Below are 23,009 nucleotides of genomic sequence, written 5' to 3' on the forward strand. Positions count from 1 at the left end.
AGGGTCAGGCTACTAGGTTATATCTGTGCCCTGAAATGCCTTGTATGTGAAAAAAAAAACTTCTTCCCGAAGCACTGTTGAATTTATTTCCTTAGCATATTAGGTCATATCATAGATTATTATGGCCATTATTTGAACAGTGAAAATAATAATAAAAGAGTTTTTGAACTTTAATGTCACTAATGCTGATTATTCAATGATTAATTTAAATATTTAAAATACTTTCACAGCAAAAATGATATCGATTGACAGCCCTAGTCATGATAATAGCTGATAATGGTGACATGACACTGTTATAATTATTTATGAGAGCATATGGCCATGATTAGTGTTAACAGGGTTCATGTAAAGTGTTAAAGAAAAGTTCCCTCTGACTTGAGTTCACTAAGCAATGGGAAGCCATTATCGGATGATGTCATCGATCTGAACCAATCTCCAACCTCAGGGATTTTGGATTGACATGGTTCATTGGATCACTTCAGAGTGCCTATAAAGAACTAGATTCTTCCAGTGCGCCTATATACTGTATAGAGACCCGTAAAAAATCCCTGTGACAAGTGGTTGGAGATTGGTTGGTTTAAATCGATGTCTTCATCCATGAATGACTTCCCATTGGTTAACGTCTCGTGTTCTCCTTTAGAACTGAGGTTATATTCATAAACATACGTTAAAAATGTAACATACTACAATAACAATACTGTGTGTCTGAATGATAAAGCAGAATTAGAAAATTACAAGTTCAGCAGAAGTTGCAAACTGAAAATAATGTGAAGTGATAGTCTCTTTAGGGCTATAGGGCTTTTCCCACCACACATTGTTTACTTTATATTTACTGCTGTCATGCTGAGCTAACACAAGAAGAGGGGACGGCTCAACTTTTGCTTTCCACCCTAAGCTTCATTATCCTCCTATCTGTCCGTCATGTTTACTTGGCATGATCCGCTATGGATAAATAGATCCACAGATACGACCCAAGTGCTGGCTGCGGGACTGTGGGGATTGTGACATGAGTTAGCATGTTAATCACCGACCACATTATAGCCTGTTAACTGCTCACCTCGCTGACCACCTCCTGTGGTCGTGGCCTGGTCTGATCAATGGCAAAGGTCAATTGATATCCATACAAACAGCACAGATGCTTAGCAGCTTTTATTGGAGCGTTTGACCTTGCACGCCAGGCAACATTATTGACTAAATTAGTTCTCTATGGGTTTTAATGGTTTATCAATGAAGACTGCAAAAAGTGAAAAGTGCCACATTACAACAGTTCACATCGATACCTTGATAATCCTTTCCTCTTCTCTTCTCCCTGAAAATATTGTTATTCGCTGTGTTCAAATAGTTTTGGATGATGAAGTTGGCAATTCTGGAAAACTCAAAGCATGAGAAAGTAATAAGAAGAAATGTTGTTATTGAAAGATTCAATAAAAAAGGTTGCAGACTGGATGAAAGAAATAAAAAGTAGTGTATAATTATATATACGCCATATAAATATTGTACAGACATTATGACACAGAGGCCATGAAAAGAGCTTTGAGATGAGACACAGCAACAGGCATGGTGCAGTTGGAGACAACAACTGTCAATTAGCAGATAAACTGACAACATTGCAAATGGGAGAAATTGGATTTTGTACCATTTTGTCAAACTGAATAATGGCATCCTTCTCATATTGTTATGCCATTTGGCTATGTCTGCATGAACTGCTAAATAAAGGCTTGATTGTGTGCTGTGTAACTGAAAACCAAAAAATTGACCGCTCTTACCATTTATTTTAAATACAAGGCAACTTAGACAACTGATTGGCTATTACAGTAATCCAATATTATTAACTCATTTACTACTAAAGGAATTTGTAGTAATAAAGGAATGCACTGAATGCACCGCAGCATACATTACCCCTCTCTCCCAACATCTTTCTGACTGTTCTGTCCTTGTCTAGTTTATTTAAAATTTAGTTTAAAAGCCAAATAAAGGCATTTCAATGTTCCTATTTAATCATGAACTTATTATAGGGTTTCTTGTCAACTCCTGACACCTTTTAGATTAGACTGAGGGTGATAAACAGTCAATCATGCATGCCTTGTCTGTCCAAATAAATCTGAACAGCCATTACTCAAAACCATTTCTCCTGACCATACTCCTGGCTGAGAATGTGCAGCGATACCATGATTAATTAGTCTGAATAGAATTCATTAATTATGTTGAATCAAACAAAACAAATTAGCGCAGAGAATGGTCCAAGGCACAGCAAAGGATGGTTTTATTGCTCCCCGCATTGATTTGCAGTCACAGAAAGTTAACACCATAAAATAATTGTCATTTGTCTCATTAAGATTACTTTTAATTGATGGCATTGTCACCCAGTCCTCTTACATCTTCTCTTCACTTCAGTTGCCATAATCTGGCAAAGTCACAGGGGTTGTCGACCAATGGCGATGCCGTGAGCGTATAAGACTGAAGAAGTGTGGGGAGAGTAGCGTGTAACATACTCACTCGAAGAGCAACACACGTCTAGTGCTTCACAGAAACAACGCATACGCTTACGTGACTTGACCCATACTTGACTGTCTTCAAGAGGCCTCTTCATGTGACCTGTGTATATTTCCAGAGAGGAAGAGAGATGGTTTGACAGAAATTTATGCTACAGTGCATGCTGTAGTCGTTTATTCAGTCCCCCAACACCAGCATAGACAAACAAACACACTAGCCAATGTGCACATTGCAAAAGTTCATTCATTGTGTATCTATTGCAAATAGTCAAAATTAATTTGATTTAATATGACTGTTTATGTCATAGGCTGCATATATAGAATTATTCTTTTGCATTATTTTGCACATCTTTCTGCTCTACCACAACACATAATACATAATTTTTTTGCTGACTGTTACATTCTTGTGTTTTTGTCTTGTGATATTGTTGTTATTTATTGTTTAGTATTAGGAAAAAATGTCCTTATCTGTTGCACTTTTTGCCTTATCTGTTGCACTTTTTCTTCTTTACCGTGGGATAGAGAGAAACGCAATTTCAATTCCTCTGCATGTCTAGTACAGTTTATGTGAAGAAATTGACAATAAAGCTGACTTTGACTTTGACTGATAGAACTGGACATTGTGGCTACATTCATCAGTGTTCTATGGTATATATACAGTCTATGGTTTATGTACAGTATTATACATTTTACTATGGCTATGCATACTTTATTTTGTCAATATATTTTTAAAGGGCGGAGCCTCAATCACACTACCAACAAGCAATGAAACATAATTTGCCCATGGGACCGTCTGAAACAAACCAGGAAACAGCGAGAAAACAGAACAGTGTAAAATTGGACACAAGACACACAGGGACATAACAACATAGTGCTAGACATGCTAGTTCTGAGAGTGTCAGTAGTCTGCTGGATTATGTCACTTGTGTCTCATGGGTTCAGATCCATGATGAGAGCACATGTCTGGGGAACATCTTGTTGACATTTTGATTGCGGAATATGGTGAAATCCTCGGTAGACAAGGTCAGGTTTTCTCTGAAGACTGGTCGCAAATCAATCCTGTCTCCACAAATCAACACCTCTGCTTTGAAATCCTCCTTCAGCAGATGTTAGATTGGTTTCAAAACTTCCACACCAGTGGCTTCCAAAGTCCTGGATGCACATCATCGTTGTATTCTGATATTGAGGTTTTGAGGCAGGAACGATTTTTTTGCCATCACTCTGGCCTGGTGCTCTTTTTTTTTTTGACGGATTGAGGTCTGGACTCTGGCTGGGCCATTATAAAATGCTGATATTGTTCTCTGTTAACCATTTCTTGCCTTGTTTGGCTGTATGTCTTGGATCATTGCCTGATCTGTTCCTCCAGAATTTGAATGTAGCCCCTTGTTTTAGTGTTACCATTTACTTTGAGAAGGTCACCAGGTCCCACTGGTTGAAAAACATCCCAAAATAATAATCTTCTTACCCTCGCACTTGAAATGGACATGGCATCATTGAGGTTTAATGCTTTTTTTATGTCAATGTCAGGCCATATCTCTGGGTCAAAAAAAAAAAATCCAGCGAAAGCTAAATTGTCCAAGTGCGCCATTATTAAGGTTAAGCTGAGTTGCATACAAGCTGCGTGTTTGGAGAAGAGTGATAAATGATCAGCCTCCATGATGACCAAGTGGTCTATTTTGGGATGGGGTGAACATTTCAACCACCAAAACACCATACCCACAGTGGAGAATAGCAATAGAAATGTATTCATTTTGGGTGTTTTTCAGACAATGGGACTTGGTGACCTTCTCAAAGTAAATGGAATAATAAAACAAGGGGCTACATTAAGATGTTTGGAGGAAAAGATCAGGCAGTCTGCCGAGAGACCTGCCCAAATAGGCGGCATTCGACCATTAAACCACACAATGATCCAAAACATACAGCATTTTAGAGTAGCCTAGCCAGTCCAGTCAGAAAAGTGAGCACAAAGCCAGAGCGATGGCAAATAATCGTTTCTGCCTCAAAACTCGGATTGCTGCTAAAAATGCTCCTTGTTGGTGCCCCCCCCCCCCCCAATTCCAATCCTCCCTCACCTTTCTTATGCAGCCCTTGCCACTTAATCTACTAAACCCCTCTTCTACTGCACTTTTTACCCCCCCCCCACTTTGCACAAATAGACTGACACCAGACATAATTTCACTGCATTTCTTACTTCCAGTAACTATATGCATGTGACAATAAACTTCCTTGTATCCTTGTATCCTTGTAAAAGGTGCGATCTATAATCATTGTAGAGACATGGAGAGGCTTGGTAGGTATTATAAGAACCATTTTTAGAGCTGTGAATGCAAATAAATAGGTTTCCATTGCTTATTTAAAAAGAGTGTGAATAATTTTGAACATGCCATTTTTCATAAAAATGTTAAAAAGATAAAAATGCTTCCATGTTTCTACCACATTGTCTTACAACTTTTAGCTATGTGGCAGTGTCATTTTCAGTCAGAACAAACATATTGGTCGAGAGAAAATCAACATTAAATTTATTTTTCCAGGGGTATGAATAATTTTGTTCCTAACTGTAAGTGCAGAAGATTTTTAAGTGAGCGTTTCATAGTGGTTCATCCTGTTGAAATGGTGGTTTGGTGACAGATCACCTGAAAATCTATGGTTAACTTTACTTGACAGTATCGACATAAGAGTGACATGACACTGTCATGAATGTGTCATAAACAAGTCATAAACACTTCTGTTATTAAGTGACATTCGTTTTTTGTCATAACAAGTTAGGGTTAGGGTTCATGTGTCATGACAGTGTCATGTGTTCATAACAGTGTCATGTCACTCTTATGTCAATACTGTCAAGTAAAGTGTTACCTAATCTATTTCACAAATTATGTGATATAACATTGGAATATTTTAATGTCTTAATGTAAACAGTAAAGCAAACCCAAGCAGGAATAGGAAACCCAAGCAGGAACTTAAGTAAGGGATAATGTATAGAACGCCGGTCATTATTGGGAAAATAAGTCCCTTCAGGGCAGAACAAGACCCCTCCGCTGCGTATCTGGGTCCTGTTCGCCCTGTCAGGACTTATTTTCCCAATAATGACCAGCATTCTATACATTATCCCGCTTATTACACGGTTACTTGCCAAAACGAAATAATAAACTCCCCACGATATGACTTTAGCCTACATAGCCTAGCCTATTTGTTACTGTTCATCGTGGCATTTGCTGAGAAACAAATAGTTTGCAACAACACACGCTGAACTTGAATCAAACATTCTTCAGAACACAGCTGATCAACCGTCACTTTTGAATGAAGTTCCAGTCCTTGCGTAGTGATATGAAAGACCTGAATTTTAAGCACAAACTCCATTGCCATTGACACTGTTAAATTTCTTTTTCAGAGGTCCTTTCCCAAGAAATAATGACCGCTAGAACTTTGGGAAATCCCATTCAAGTCAATGGAGCGTTCTACTTGCCTTGTGAAGAGCCGTGTAATAAAAATCTTTAACTCAAGAAAGGCCTGGGGAACTTTCTGCTCAGTTTTCTATGGACAGTTTCAGACCAGTGATCAAATGTATTCAAATGCAATATCTTTTCGAAACTCTCGCGAGCAGCAATATTGTGTCGTCTCATTTCAAATGAAAAGGAGTCTTCTTTGTTATCACCCAAAACCACCCACCGCGGCTCACTGATTGGTTGCGCAAGAAAGCAGACTGACAAGCTCTCTTCAATCATCCCTTTCCAGACTGTAACACCAGCAAAAACTGAGCAGGGGAAATGTCTGTCTTGTCTAGTGATGACCAAGAGATACTCCTATTCACCAGTTGAATATGGAGAAAATAAACGTCACTTTCCCCGTTTTTTCCTGGCCTTTGCTGATCCATCTGGATGGAATAACCAGGGTATACACAGTGCATGCTCCCATCGTGGGGTGTGTCAACATTAAATGCCCCTACTGTGACAGGTATTTTCATAGTAAACACAGGGAGCTATCTGGTAACTGAGGCAACCTTCGGCTACCACAGGGGATCTGGATGCCATTATCAGGTAGGTGAATGACTTTGTCTTTTGACTTTGGCCTACTGGTTAGGGCTTGTAACCGGAGGGTTGCTCGTTCGAACCCCGACCAATAGGAACAGCTGAAGTGCCCTTGAGCAAAGCATCTAACCCCTCACTGCTCCCCGAGTGCCGCTGTAGCAGGCAGCTCACTGCGTCGAGACCAAATTTCCCTTACAGGATCAAAAGAGTATATATACTTATACTTGTGCAGAATGCCATGTTGCCAAGCCAAACATACTCACATTATTAGCATTCTAAATCAATTATCCTGATGGGATAACCTGTGAAAAGTATTTCAAAATCACCAGCCACTACTGTAGCCCCTTTGAATCAACTGCACAATGGCGGCAGATTTTCATGCTTTAGGTCAGACATTTGTTCCAATCAGTGATTCATTTTTCACATCATGAGGTGGTCCCAAATCTGTTGCACCTTGAGCTAATCCTCTGTGATAGATTAGGTGGAGACATCTGGTGGAATGAGTACGGAACAAGACTCCTTTTCTCCACTGCGTTCTTGGAATGAGGGAAAAAAAACACATTAAACAATACTAATCAAAGCCTATTCTTCAAAGTTGTTTCTGTCCTTTGCTCAGCGAGGGATATCAGTGAACCCTTGGCTTGGAGGTAAATTGAAAAGCACTAAATGTGATACATCATGTTTTCCTCCCCTCTACGACAGAGTTGAGATTAAAAGTTAATTTCCCAAAGAAAAGATGAGAGAGAGACAGCTGGGACTGTTTTGACTAATGCCACAGTCAGCAGACACAAGATAAGACCGCAGCAATTCTCTTAGCAACAAACCTTAACGGTCTCTGTCATTACCCAAAGAGGCGCCTTCCAAACACAAATGCCTCCAACTGATTTCCAGAAATAACAATAAGGACCCAGTGTACCCCAGTGAGCTCTAGAGATATGCCACACAAGAAGAAAAATAAAACCCAGTGACCTCTAGAGATATAAGGCCACACAGGAAGAAAAATAAAACCCAGTGAGGTTCTTACACAGTAGCTTCAGTATGTCGATCACACCCGATGGCAACATGACTACATGGTTTGTTAAGAACTCCCCGTTCACCCGTATGCTTCTCCTGTCATACTTGAAAGCGTAGCTCAAGACTGCTGGAACTAGAGGCATCCTCTGATTAGCAGCGATGATTGTGAGACCCCTGCCTGTCACCGCATGCAGTAAAAACCTGATCCCCACAGCCCCAGAGCCAACAAGGCCCCGTGGCTACTCAGTGGGCTGTAAAGCGTGCAAGCGAAGCCATATGGCGTAACGCTGCCGCACACTAACTTTTTATCGGTCTGTAAAATATCTTTATGGCTCAGTCCGCATACAGACAACGTCGTTACTAATTGATTTGATTCTGCATTATTGATTAGCATTCCAGGGGCAGAAAATAAGCACGATAAAACTGAAATATAATGTTTTGCTATACTGAGGAAGGCTCTATTGGCACACTGAGTAATCCGTATGTGGTGATTTCTTGGGCTGTAACATTGTTGTGCTTGTGGCCGACAAAACATTGTTTGTTTTGACCTTATATGAGAATAAGCTTTAAAACAGTGTGCGAGTGAATGTGTAACAGTAGTTTGTTTCAAGAGTGAATGTTTGTGAAATGTGTCAGATATTTTAACTGGTGCCTATGTTTTTATGAGAAACTCAGCTAAAACCCTATCTGTCTTCCCCTATGGTTGTTTATTGTGGTTCCTTCCTCATTGGCTGTCATTATGACCTCCTCGAATAGATGAGATCAATTTTCTGCACCCTCTCCCCAAACAGACATCCAAGCATTCCCTCTGAATGACTGCCATTTTGTATAAAACTGAATAATGCAGAGGACTTTGAATTATCATATTTATAATAGGCCACACAGATGGCCCGTCTAACAGCCATTTAATCACCACCAAATTGCTTATTACATCTAATTGAAAATAGTGTGTTCTGTTTGGGGGGGGGGGGGGAATAGAAAACGCGTAATGATATTTCTCACACAAGGCCAGGTTTCTGAACCTGAAAACAACAACAAGGAAATTCATATTTCTTCATCGGCCGGGCAGATGACAATAGAACTATAATGGGACTCCATATTCTGCATTTCATATGAAGCTATAGTGGGGAGAGGAGGCCACTCGTGTGCCAGACAGGCATATTTGGAATGTGAGGGAGCGAGGGAGGAAAAAAACTGCTATTTTTGTACTTGTTTTGTGCTTGTGTGGGTCTGATTTATCTGGAGAGGGCAGGTGTCTCCTTCCCTCTCGGCTGCCCGTAGACGTGGGGATGCTCACTTCAGGACACAAGTGAGTCACAGAAAGGCCACACTGACCAAAAAAGAACACAGCGTGAGAGGAATGGGGGGGGGGGGGGCAATTATGGTTCATAGTATCAGCGTCATGCCCAGTGATGTTGAAAATATTATGCATATTATGTCCACTCTGCTGTAGGAAGCATTCTTATGGTCTCATTATCTAAGTTACCAAGCAAGTTGTAACTTTTTGGAATGACTTTCAGTGAGGGGTGATTGCAGACAAGCACTTATATCTTACAGATGTCTGCAATGGACACAGTTTCCATTTAGAGAGACTGTACCCCCATGTCCTCCTAGAACAAGCATCAAAACTCTCACCCACACATTATGAAGCAATAATTAAGCTCTCCTCAAAGTCATTAAATGTATGGTGGCTCAGCATTCCATGGGAGATGAGATCTCCATCTGCCCGAGGTGTGGTTAGGATGGCGGGGCAGGGGGAGGGGAGCGTGAATCACTGATACGGTGCTCAATGAGCGGGGAGTATTTAATGATGGTCATTCTGAAGATGGAGAGGCATTGGCAAAGCCCTAAATCTGACAGGCCGCACAACACACAGCAGGTTTATTGACCACACAGATGGCAAAGAAGACGCCCCCATTGGCCTTGTGGCTTTCTTACCGAGTGGGACGTAGAACCAGCAGAAGTTGCCTAATAATCTTTTCTGTTTTTTGCATGGTATCTCCCCCTGGCTGAAAATTCTCTGCATGCAACAGAAGGGATATATTTATGCTGCTGCCTAACGTGGGTTTGTGCCCTATAATAGGTTATATTTATTTCCCAGGCCCCTGAGTCATAATAGGTCAGGGATGATAATGTAAATAAAATTACGTTAATTCAATTTTAGTTCATCTCCATCTGGGTTTGTGTTGCTGAATGAAAGCCTCAGGTTGAGAGCATTGCTCAATGGCAAGCTTCCTTCATTATGTCACTGAGGGGAAACTAGTCTGCTGTGCCAGAGAGAGAGAGAGAGAGCACCCTGATAAGCACATGAAGTGACTAATCAAACCGGCTACGACACAACGGTTGACTGAAGTCGGTGCCCCCACCCTAACCTACTTATGCAGAGCTTACTTTGACGAGAGAAGAACGCGTAGTGGGGCGATAAAGTATGACTTTAGTATTACATTGCAAATAGCGCATTGGACGCCAGCGAACGCTGCGTCCTCGAGCACAGAGACGCTCCTGTTGCATTCCGCAGAGGAGGTGCGCAACTATCAAGTTTGAGCCAAGCGTCAGAAACACGACGCGTTTCTCTTCATCCCTCACAAGAGGCATGCCTCCACCGCTTTACCCAACAGTGAAAATCGTGAATCTGGAGTAGACCATTGTAAAAAGAACACCGTAAGACTTCTAAATGAGGTGGGTAAATTCAAATTGTTCGGATTTTTTCTTCAGCTATGTCACATAATAGTGTAGTGTTGATAACCAATTAAAAAACAATTCTAATTCAAAATAAACTGAACTGACACAGACGCTCCTTTCACAACATTACATCCTATAGACAATGCATTGCCTAATTCATCCGAACGCGTTATTTTAGCATATAATTTGTATTCAGAACAGCCAACGTTTCCTTGGTTGTAGGTGAAATATGTCACCTTCTTACCTGATTCCGATTAAAATAAATGTGCAGTAGCCTATGGGACGTTGCGTCATGGTTTGTTATTTTCAGATTCATCTCAGATAGTGTGCTAGCCTGTCGAATAGCTTGGAAGTTTATTTTGCTTTTCATGTTCCTTCACCCGGCTACAGAGGACTAGTGTGCCACTAGTGTGTGTGTTATAGCTGCTCCTGTGTGTTGGCCGTCCAATAAACACGGTGAACATAATATGTCTGAAATGCTCATATACGCACAGTAGCCTATTTTTATTTGAATTTGAATACTTATTTTGTTTTTCTCTTTTCATGGCAGAGTTAGCGATGTGAGATAAAAAGGTTGCAAACACCGGAGGGCTGTCGTGAACCATAGCGGAGTTGCTGAGTCTGTCTGCAGGAAACGGAGGACCTCACCCCCACGAACCAGTCCCCTGGGGCAGGATTGTTCACATGTATCTGAAGATTGTTTACCTATAAATCGTGTATTTTAAGGGTCAGACCTCTTCGGTCGCGAAGGATAATCTACCTTTGAGAGGGATTGTTGTGCGGCACTTATCCCTCAAATCGATAAGAGTTCATCGTTTGCCTCACTGGCGTCATCCAAAGGCAAGGTTACTGTCCATCATCAGGTTTTTAATCAGTGCTGCTCGGGGCGTCTTGGGAAAATAGGCTACCCACCACAGGTCCTAACTGAAGTCCTCTTTAGGATGAAGATTTTACATTTTCCCAGCCGCTCTGTTTGCGCTGTCCTTCATCCCTCGCTTTGCTTACAAAGTCTTTAAAGTTATGCGCAAAATGACGAATGATCACAAGTGACCGAAGGGGAATAATACTGTTATTGTGACGGATTCCGCCAACTGAATGGAACTAGCTGTGTGTTTTTTGTAATTAAGCTCCGTTGAGGTGGGCTGAAGGAATACAGCGGACAGGAAAGAATGCAGTCGGGAATGAGGGCGCTCTGTGCCGGTGGTGGAGCGTCACTATGCTGCCTACTGTTACTGTGGGTTATCTACTCTCACCTCCTAAAAGAAGGCAAGTGCTGTATTGTTTAATACCTATTACTTTAAGGGCTCACTATATCGTATCGTTTGAGCTCAGTGGTTTTTTTTTCAGCCCATTAAGCCACCCTTACGTTTTATGCTTACAGTTCCTCGAAGATCTTAAGACACGCAGTTGTAATGGTAATTACTGATGCCAAACAGTGTGTAAGATTGTCACATCATTAAAATTTTAGCTGCGTTCCCTGAACAAAATGCAGCGCATTACAATAGGTTACTTTCAAGCATGCAGGTCGATTTATTTACGTCTTCAGTACAAATTACATCCTGTAAGAGTGGGTATAATGAAAGGAAATGATCACACAGAGATGTTTTGAATGGATTAGAAGTGCTATGAATACCCCAGGATAATTATGAAGGGCAAAAATAATGCGACTGGCTAATGAAATGTCACATTGTCACTGGCATGAGAGCCGGCCTCCAGGGCACCCCAGAACATCCTTCATTCAGGTAATAAGTTCAATCCACTTGGAGTATCATGCTCAACAATACCCTGAACCTCTCGCTCCCTCTCTGTGTCTCTGTTAAAAGGGAGAGGGAGAGAGAGAGAGAGTGTGTGTGTGTGTGTGTGTGAGAGAGATAGAGAGAGAGAGAGAGAGAGTGCCTGCCTGCCTGCTTGCTTGTGTTTCTGTATACCCAGCATCTAAAAGCAGACAGTGAGGAGACTTGAAATATCAGGTCTGTGGCTGCTGCTGCTGCACTGTTACCCAGTCTTCTACAGTAGCCTAATGCAGCAAATCTGCTGTCAGCCGTGCACTCATTCTGCTTGACCATTCCACCCTAACACACACCGAGCGAAGGACTTCTAAGATGATTTGTATCTTTGTGATGGGTGCTCGGTGTGGCGCAAACTGTAAAAGCCCTGACCAAGACCCCTTTTAAAGCTGCTGGGTTTGATGAGTGCTCGTTCGTACGTACATGTGATCCGTGAGTCAGTGTTCGTTCAGCCTGCTTCAAACTGGGGAGGGGGGAGGGGGGTGGATGACAAAGGATTTCAAAGTTCAGTAGAAAATAAACAGCACCAAATGTGCATCCACTCGCTGGAAGTAATTGGTGTCTTATGGGAGGTGAAATGGGGCAGGGCCAGAAAGAAACTGTCATCTCGATGCATTCAGTGTTTCGACTGCAAAAAAAAGACTTCCCCCCCTCCACACACACACACACAAAAAAGCTGCTCCTGTTGTTTTTTTCTCCAGTTCTGATCAGCTCTTTAGTTACTCTGAGGATGGAAGAGATTGCTTGCCAGATCATGTACTTATCATCTGTGCTGCAGTCAAAGCATACTGAGTAACCACTCACAGAAAATAAAATAGACTAAAATGGCAAAACTACAAGGACTGATATAATACAATGCAGCATGAAGGGCCTGGTATAATTGAGTGAGAATAGGATAAATGCATAATGACACATCACAGTCAGCCGTGTGATGTACAGTACACTGTCCTCTTCCCTCTCATGTCCTGCATGAGTCCTACCAACTCATGTGTAAGTAAGACAATGGAGGTTCCACAATAAAGATATCAGAAATGTTATAAATCTTTTAATTTGACGGTTGTGGCAGGTAAAAGCAAATTCTATGTTCTGCACCAGTGACTTTATATGGTGATAAAAAAACGAATCATTTTTTATCTTCTAACCCTACATTGGCATGACAGCTGAGTAAGGGAAGGATGTCTGCTGTTGCTCTGTGCTCCGGTTATCCAGCACCACTGTAGTCAAGCAAAAAGAAGCAGCTGTCATTTTCTGGCCCATGGTCAAAGCCTAGGGCCTCTGAATAGAAACACTGTTTTATCATGGCATGGCGTTGTGCCCGCAATTGGTGCAATTTGCTTCGAACAACTGCTCCCAGAGTCATCATCTGAAACCTTTTAAAAATGGACGATCATCAAAGCAATTGTTTATTGTGTTTGCTTGTTGCACTTTCTATGGCTCGCTGCATCCATTGTGCTAGCCGTGACCCTGATCAAAAATGTTAATCAATTCTCCTGACCTTTCACCTCAGGTTTATAACTGTTGGAAGTTAACAGGAAATAAAAAATCTGCTAGGTCTGACCAAGGCCTTGACCTTAAGGTGAAACCCATCCACACACTCAAGCAAAGGGCTGGAGAAAACAATAGGTTTAACAGCCAATTTATCGAACCACGTTGTGTTTGGATGGTAGGCCTAAATTAATCCAGTGCGATGGTGAATGAAGGGGGTGATGATGTGACAGATTTGGAGAGGCTGCACACGATTGGCTGATTGGCAGGAAGTACTATACCTAGGAAATAGGGTATCTGCCGCTCTTGTGCTTTTAGTCACTAGATTTAATTATGGAGACCCCTCAGGCCTTAGCCTGGCGGCTAATATAATAGTGTTTTAGTGAATTCATCATTGATAATCTCAGGAACGGTTTCATCAATGGTGCACAAAGAAAATAATAGGCTAGCGATAAGACAGAGATTTACTAGATTAAATCCCATTGTCAGAAGTCATATTAAAATTCCTTCTCCACTCCACGACAGAATTTGGCTGTAGGCGACAGAAGGGATTACTCATTTGTTTAAGAAAAAAAAGAAGCTGCAGAAACATTTTAATTTCACAGCGGTGCTTCATGCCCCAGTGCGCGTTTCTCTCTCCTGACATGTACGCAAATCTATTCCTGGCCTTTGCATCTCCACTTGTCTGCTGCTGCTGCTGCTGCTTACACACAAAAACACACCTCACTCGCAAAGCCCTGCAGCAAGGTTTTCTCCCCCGTCTGACCAGAGGACGTAATTGCTGGAGCAGTGCTGTAAGGAGGATTTGAGAGCTTTCAGATTTGAAGTTACAGTGTACCACATTTTTTAAGTATTATATCTTATTGCGTCTGTTACACACAGCTGCACGTACAGTAGGCCTACAGCTGAATTTCAAATGTAGTCGCCCACTTAGAGACTCGTCCACATGCATGCACACACATACCGGTATGTAGCGTCCCATTTCATGAAGTAGCTCACGTGATGATGTGTGTGAGAGTGTGTTTGTGGTGGTGGTGGTGATGGTAAAGGGGAGGGGGTGACTGCAAGTTGTGTCATACTTGCAGAAGTGGAGCAGGCACTCTGGGAGCCCTTTGACATTTTCAAATTTATTGTTGAATAAACTGGCAGCGTTAAGAGCGATGACAGGTCATCCATCTGGGTGGACCAAGGCCCAGTGGCACACACACGGACACGCAACCGCGCTTTGATTTCCTGTCGCACGCATGACGGATGGCAGTGCATTGTGGGAGTGCTGTCAAGGCGCAATTCACGGCCGCCTGCCTGGCCCGGGACATTTCTTTGTTACGAAGCCCCAGGAGTGGGGGCAGGTGGCGAGACAGCGAGCTCTCGACAGCCACTGAAGGCATTCCTGGAGCGGGCTTAGCGCTAGCACCACTTCCACTGGAGCTAAACATCCGTGTTTGCATACAAGCACTAGCTTTAATGGGAATGTATGATTTCAAACTGGTTATCATTATTATGCATGCCGTGTAGGCTAGGCCTACTTTTGGCAAATTAATGGTTAAGACAGGCTTTTGAGCAACTTTTTGTTAACAACTCCAGGAGCTAAGCTCAGCCCATCCTGGAAATAATCAGAAGAAAGGCATAGTTATCTGTTTGGACATTTCCAGTTTGGGTGAAATAGTCGGACTGTGTTGCAATTGTAGTCACACAAAACAAAGCTCAGGAGATTCTCACACAGCATATATTTTCGCCACAGTTGTCAAATCATAGTGACGCTAGCTTAAGTAGGCCTAGTGCAGAAAAGGCTACCAGCAGGAACAGGGGCGGACTGGGACCAAAGATCGGCCCAAGCGGCCCTCAAATCACTCGGCACGCCTAATTAAATACAAAATCTTTGCATTACCCTTAAATACACTGTCATGGAGCACTGAAAGTGATGTAGGCCTCATTGGCTATCACTCTGACTGATCAGAGGTAGCCATGGAGCACATGATCTCCATATTCAAGTAGGCTATACAAGCAATTATTAAAGAGTTTCTGCTTGAATTCAAAGTATCATTTCAAATTATCCAATAGGCTACATTTAAACTATACAATGCTCAATTGACAGCAGCACCAAAAAAATACTAAAGCCTATGTGTAAAGAGTTAAATTAGAGAGAGGGGAAAAAAGTCCGCAACACCAGTATATGCTCCCAAGTTATAGTTTATTTACCGTGACGTTTCGGGCCCACTCAAGCCCTTCATCAGACGTGAGTCAACAATCCAAAGACACCCATATATGTACAATTAAGTGATCACATGATCACACAGTGGTGTTACACAGGCAAGTAATTATCCAATCACAGCAATAGCCAATACATGTTCAGTAATGCAGTGCATACATACATCCATACACATATCTACATTTTCTACATCTCATGTTCACTTACAGTACATATCCATAAAAATGTGCAAAATGGCGACTCTTTATCACATTGTGCAAGTTAACGTCTGTATCAGAACTCATGTCATGTTCACTTATAGTACATATCCATAGAACAAGCATGTCTCCACATCTCATATGTCAAACAACAGCCAGCGGTAAGTATACATAAGCTAGATATCAAAAAACAGTCTGTGCAAAGTTGTGTATGTAAAGCTTATGTATACTTACCGCTGGCTGTTGTTTGACATATGAGATGTGGAGACATGCTTGTTCTATGGATATGTACTATCAATCTAGCTGGTGATTTGTGATATGGGGTTTGTGTATACTTGCTTATTCTATGGACAGCTACTATAAGTGAACATGAGTTTAATGCCGACATGCTAATTTGCACATTTTGACAATGGATGCCAATTTGCACATTTTGCACTATGTTGCACAATTTTGCACAGTCTGTTTTGACATCTGACCGTTGTGTATCCTGTGGACAGAGAATGAGGTCATGTTTTTTGTAGCTGTTGGATTCCTATAATTTTTGTATATAGTGTATGTAGGTGTTTCTGGAAAATGTAGATATGTGTATGGATGTATGTATGCACTGCATTACTGAACATGTATTGGCTATTGCTGTAATTGGATAATTACTTGCCTGTGTAACACCACTGTGTGATCATGTGATCACTTAATTGTACATATATGGGTGTCTTTGGATTGTTGACTCACGTCTGATGAAGGGCTTGAGTGGGCCCGAAACGTCACGGTAAATAAACTATAACTTGGGAGCATATACTGGTGTTGCGGACTTTTTTCCCCTCTCTCTCATCGTAAGTGTTTTGTCCAGCACCCAGGATTAGATCGGGATGTGCGTGCGTTTTTTCCTCTTTATAAAGAGTTAAATTACTCAGATTGTCGTAGACATTAATTTATCACTGTAGGACAACTGAAATAACACAAAATAAACAGGGCTGTTGCTGGAAATATTTTACCTTTTACCTTTATTTTTGCCTACTGTCTACATTGCTGGTACATTTTGGAACAGTATAGCATATTATATAGGTTATAGTTGACTTGTGTATGACTTGACGTTTTGTAGCCTACATTTCTGTCAGTCTACAGTCTTTTAGCCCATTTTTACTCTGATAACCCTTCCAAGATAGAAACCTTATCTACTTTGAGAGACCAACCACCACTCATGCAGTCGATGTTGAATTTTGGCCATCTGACGGAAACTGAATCAATTAATGTCGATTTGACACTCTTTTGCTGTCCAGGTTTGCAAATCATTCATTTAGAAAATTTAAGTTGCGCTATTGTTATTATAATCACAGCACACAACCTTACTATGTTATCATTACCATATCATTACATTATCGCAATTAATAAGTCATCATAATCATCGTCAGGCGTCAGCATGGAATACATAGCCTACCTGCTCCACCACTGAGTTCTTATCATGTAGCCTCAACTAGGCTCGCTCGCACCCTCCACCACCTGCACTGTCCCTCTGTTCTGTAAGCTTGCTTACATCCTCGTTCAAACTCAACGAACTTCAACATGTTGCTGACATATGCTAGCCTACTTGCAATATTGTATTTTTGAAGCTTCTACATTGGTGTTAATTTTGCACAATTGTCACTAGGCCTACCGGCAACCGCCGCAATTTCGTGTAGGCAACTTCGATTAAAGCAACACCAAAGAGTTTTTTGTACCTTAAAATAATGTTTCCAAAATCGTTTCAGTGGTTAATCAACTCGTAACAGAGTGAACGGCACTTCTGCATTCGCTTCGCGGCCCTCTATCGGCTATAACCGCACTATGTAAATTTGCCAGATCGGGTAGCGGTTCTGTAGTTCGATGGAATGAGACATAAGAAACTACAAATTTGACTTGCATCTGATGTCGCAATACATTGTACTTTCATAAAATCATGCAACATATTCTACCTTGTCTGACATCGTTATTTACAAAGCCAGTGCTCGATAAACAATTAGCATGCCTGCGACAGAGGAACAGTTCTTTGGTGTTGCTTTAACTTTTGATGTGCTCACAGAATCCTGGCTCTGAGCCAAAATTGGAGGGGTGGGGCCTGACGTAAGCTGTTATTGAATCACTCCAGTGTCAATATGAAAATGTAACCAATGGGCCACTGATTGTCCTTCCTGTGGGCCGATCGTTGGGCAAAATAATTATATAGCCTATTCTATCAGCCCAAAAGGTGCGTCGGCCCACCGGGAAAATGCCCGGTATGCCAGATGGCCAGTTCGCCCATGAGCAGGAAGGTCTTGTTGCATGTGTGCAGTGAGTCTAGAGGCCTACTCATATTCTGCACTACCACTGGCAGTCTCCATACTCAGTGCATTTTGTAAATAATGAGTTGGTCTCTTCATACATGATAACATGTCATCATCTATGAGGGATTTTATTTGTATATGAAATGATTCCATATTGTCCCTAATGGCCTATTTTATTTATTCTGCGCTGTTGTATGTGAACTGGCATGGAGGGCTAATTGGTGTGGTCATGCACTTCTGAACAAAAAAACACGCAGTTCTGTGTCTGGCTTGGTTAACTGCTACACCTGGGTATGCTATTCTACCCCATTAATGCAGCAACCATAATAACATGTTCCATTGAACATGCAGAGAAACGTTGGGAAATTCAATAGCTAACATATTTTTATGTGCTACAGAACATTTGATATGAAGAATGGAATATAAAAAAAAACTGAGCAGTGAAATGATAGCTGGTAGGCATGGCAACAATGTGTTAACAGCCAAATGACAGGATTCAGTTTAACAATGAACCTCATTAAACTTTTTGATTATTTCATGTTTTCCACATTTCAGCAAAATGTGTCATTTATTAAGATATTTGCTATACATGCTCTACAACACACTTGACATGTGAACAGTCAGTGAGCACTTAGCATTCTAAATAATGTATTTTAGTACAATTTAGAAGTCATCATTCAGAGTTGTTCAAGCCAAAGACATTTTGCCAAATCCTTTTTTCAAGCCCAAACCATTCCGACGCCCATGCCAAGACATCTCAGCTCAGTTCAGGTCTCAGCTGTGGATCAGAGTCTGACCTGACAGCTTTTCAGATGATTATGGCATACTATTGGCATACTACTATATGGTACTATATTATACTATATATTACCTTTATTCATTTAGCAGATACTTCAACCAAAGGCATTCTCTGCACAATACATGACATTTTATCAGTGCTAACTGGGTATCAAGTCTTTGACCTTGTTGCTAAAGGCCTTTGCTCACTCTTGCTTTGATGCAATTCAAATAGCCTGAGCAGGCCCTGAAACTGCACTGAAGATGTATTTGTTGGAATGTACTGTAACTTCTAGAAGATCCCAAGGCACTAGCAAGTGGGCTGGAGCCTCTACAGTATGAGGCCCTTACATTTCACTGCTCCTTCATTGTGAATTTCATTCACGTCGCCTGTGCACCTTTGGTGCTCATTGTGTGTGTCTCTCTCACTCACCTCTCAACTGAAGGCTACATTTGCATCCTCCGACAGACAGCAGACAAACACAAGCACATACACACACACACACACTGACAGTCACTCAATCACTCACTCATTGCCTCACTCGAAGACTCCTTCTTGGCCTTCAACTCTGCACCTGCGCTACAGTAGTTAAAAGTCTCCGCACGCTCTTCAAATTCAGGTGTTTATCAGCGTACTAAATGGCGCTTTGCTTTGTCCTAAAAGAACCTCTAACTCTTTCACTCCAACTTTCACAGACGTTCCTATTATGGACAGTTCTGGGAAGGTCTTTGACAGAAGAGCCGTATGCCCATTCACTTTATTGCCGATTTCAGCTTTGAAAAACGGTCTTTGTCGCTAAAATGGTTCTTTGTGTGGAAAATGGCGGATCTAGGCACGAGCAGGACCCATGAAGAACTCGTAATTGCATTACAAGGCTCCTGATGGGTCTGAGAGTGAGTGTTGGCTGTCTGTGGGCTTGGCTCCTACATGCTCCAGTGGTTTGCGTGGAGGCCGAGGGAGATTACCTCTGTGTGAATGATGCAGTCACAATAGAGATCTCTCTCTCACGCGCTGGTGTTGGCTGAGGGGACCCTGCCTGGTATCGCTGAGCCTGGAGGTAGAGATAAATCTCTCATCTCCCACCCCCCTCTTCTCTCTCTCTCTCTCTCTCTCTCTCTCTCTCTTTCTTTTTTTCTCTCTGACTGAGAGATAACTGCCTTACTACCTGTAGCTTCGCCCCAGAATCCTTTAACAAAAATGGGCACATTGGACCCTTGTGAAATGTGAAATAACTTCACATCCATTTTGTGTGTATGTGTGTGTGTGTGTATATGTACCCATGTATGCATGTGTACAGTATGTCTGATTGTGTGTGTCTGTGCATATGTGTGTGTGTATGAGTGTATGGACGACAGAGATAGAAAAGAGGGTACACACTCACTCTCTGCTCTGAGCGGCTGCTCTTTGCCCTGGCTTGTGTGCAGAGCTGGCCCCCTCCAGCTGCAGCCGAGCTGAGCTGAGCCAGAGAGCCCTCACGCGACCCACAGCGGTCAGGAGAAACCCCTGTCACGTCCATTAGGCTGACACCGCCTGATGGACAGGCTGTCATAGCTGAGGGCGCGTTGCGCTCATAGTCTGTGACCCCCTCAACACAGACACACACACACACACACACACACACACACACACACACACACACACACACACACACACACACACACACACACACAGTCACTCACACACATACACATGCCCTCTAGTTCCGCCACCACAGCTACCACCATTTGTTTCCAGGCCTTATCTCATTCAACCCATTCATCTGTTTGCTGTTGAAACATCATTGGATGGCAACTGATATCTGATGGCACAGCTGGCCAAAAGCACATAAAGGACACACACACACACACACATACACACACACAGACACACACATGTGTGCGCGTACAGACATAGACACACACACTCACGCACACACAGCCGGCAACAGAAGACAACGAGCAGGAAGTGTAACTGGGAGGCTGCAGTAGGAGGTGAAGTTGCCAACATGAAATGGATTGAATGGAATGAACTGAAATGAGAGGAGTACTCCAGGGGCTTAATAACCTTATCTCAATTCCAGGCTTGTTCTGGATCAAAGGTGTCTTCTTCTACGTCTTCCTCCTATTCCTATACTTCTACTTCCTCTTTTTTCTCCTCTTCTAGTACTGTGTCTGCGCTTCAGTGGTCTTTTCATTAATGATGCGTTCTTCTCATATTGTAATAGCCCCCTACTGCTGAAGGTATTTCATCATGGTTAGCCATTAGAAAAGCAGTGACAGCACCAGGTGTTGTTCCCGAGCGCAGGCAGATAGCTTAAAATAGATGAAGCCTCATGTGTCATTGTTGGGAGGACGGCTTTGAACAGGGTGAGCAAAGGGCTGCGACTTCACCCCAAGGTTGTGTCTTCGCGCGCCCACATCCACACGCCGAAACAACTCTCCAATTCTTTGGATTTGTCATGTGTATTTTGAGGGCGACGGGTTATGTAAACTCTGCAGACCATTTCACAGAGTTTTTTTGTCTCTCTTTTATGGTGTCTGGCATGTAATGCAGTCTATTTTGTTTCTGTCGGTTCTAATGAGTAGCTTTCGGGCAGTAACAGCAGTAATGACCATCTCTGGCTGTCGTCTGGTCTGCATAATGCCAATGATGATATGCCATTACCAGGTTGTGGCTGAGCAGCTAAATCCTCACCTCTTAGATCACCTTTTGTGTTGTAAGGTTGAAACAATGGAGGGGAGAGGGACTGCAGGAAAAAGGGTGAGCCAACATTATAATCTTCATCAGAGCTCATCAGAAGAACTCGAGAAAGAGAGGCAGAGGGGTGAAAGAGAGAGGAAGAGAGACAGACAGAGGAGAGCGAGCGGAGTAGAGAGAGAGAGAAAGAGGCAAGACTTTTTGGAATTCTGCTCCTCAAGCTTGAGTAACCTTGAGACATTGAATTTGCTCTAATCTGAGTTCGAAATGCTCACTTGTGATTCACTGCTGTTTCTTCCGCCAGCGTTATTACTGGGCTAAAGATTTCTCTTGATCGCTTCATCTCTGCGGGCCTCGCACTGGCATCAGAAAAGATTAATTAGGATTATAAATCACCATTATTACCATTTAAATTACTTGCTTGTTAGACTGGAAAAGATTCTCCAGCTGTTTATAAGTCCTGCCAAAAGAAAGGATGAACAAGTTAAATTGGATGCAAGATGGTGGATTCTTGTGGTGAGATAACGCAAACATTGCATTCATTCAAAGCGAGAGAGCAGCGATTTTCTAACATCACATTTGAGAGAAAAAATGGAATAAATAAAGAGTAGGTGAATGTTTAATATTTAATATGAGATGTATCGACAAGGCTATATAAATTACTGTGTACACAAGCGCATACAGTAAAGCTTCTCCCTGAGCTTGGCTCTTGAGTTGTGTTGCGTTGCTCAGCAACGGGAAACGCCAAGGCTAAGATTGGAACTATTTTTATGGGCGAAAGATGAACCAGGGCTGTAGTACTCAATTTCGGCCTTGGACTCAGGTCCGGACTTGAGACGCCTTTTTGTGGTCTTAGAATTGTTTTTTTTTTTTTTTTATATGAATTACAAATCTAAAACAAAATAATTGATTAAGTGGCAAAGTTCAGAAAAATAAATGTTTAATTTTGTCCATCTATAATGGCTGGGTTTGTTGCTGGACATTAGCCACCTAATTATAGAATGCCTTCCGAAACTTTTAAGTGAACAAAAATACTATTATGTCAGTATAACAGTATGACCTGATTGTGTAAAAAGTAGATATACAATGTTTGTAACACCACAGAACATCTTTAAATAGGTAAGTGAGTGGCGTAGGGAATTCTTTTTAACTTGGTCACCGACTAGTCCTGGTCTTGGACTTGAGAAAGGTGGTCTTTTCTTGGCTAACAGCTCTGGGATGAACTAACAAAAATCAAAATAAACAACACAAAAAACACAATGTTGTGTCTTAAACTAAATTATTTGGTAATGGAACTGCTGTATAAAGGCAATATGACACTTGTGGTCATGGTGTTGATAATGGATATCGCCACGACTGTAATCACC

At 41.9% G+C, this 23,009-nt stretch overlaps 1 protein-coding gene across 1 annotated transcript in view; it reads left to right on the top strand.

The window, feature by feature from the left end:
- Positions 1–9,842: 9,842 nt before the first annotated feature.
- The window catches only part of tafa5l (TAFA chemokine like family member 5, like), a 49,887-nt gene continuing 36,720 nt past the window's right edge, over positions 9,843–23,009 (top strand). The window contains exons 1-2 of the mRNA XM_042099264.1: positions 9,843–10,210; positions 10,764–11,479. Coding sequence (XP_041955198.1) covers positions 11,383–11,479 — 97 coding nt within the window. The 5' untranslated portion in view covers positions 9,843–10,210; positions 10,764–11,382. The remainder of the gene's footprint in view (positions 10,211–10,763; positions 11,480–23,009) is intronic.

The sequence above is a fragment of the Alosa sapidissima genome, chromosome 7, assembly GCF_018492685.1.
Source record: "Alosa sapidissima isolate fAloSap1 chromosome 7, fAloSap1.pri, whole genome shotgun sequence".
Classification (NCBI taxonomy): domain Eukaryota; kingdom Metazoa; phylum Chordata; class Actinopteri; order Clupeiformes; family Clupeidae; genus Alosa; species Alosa sapidissima.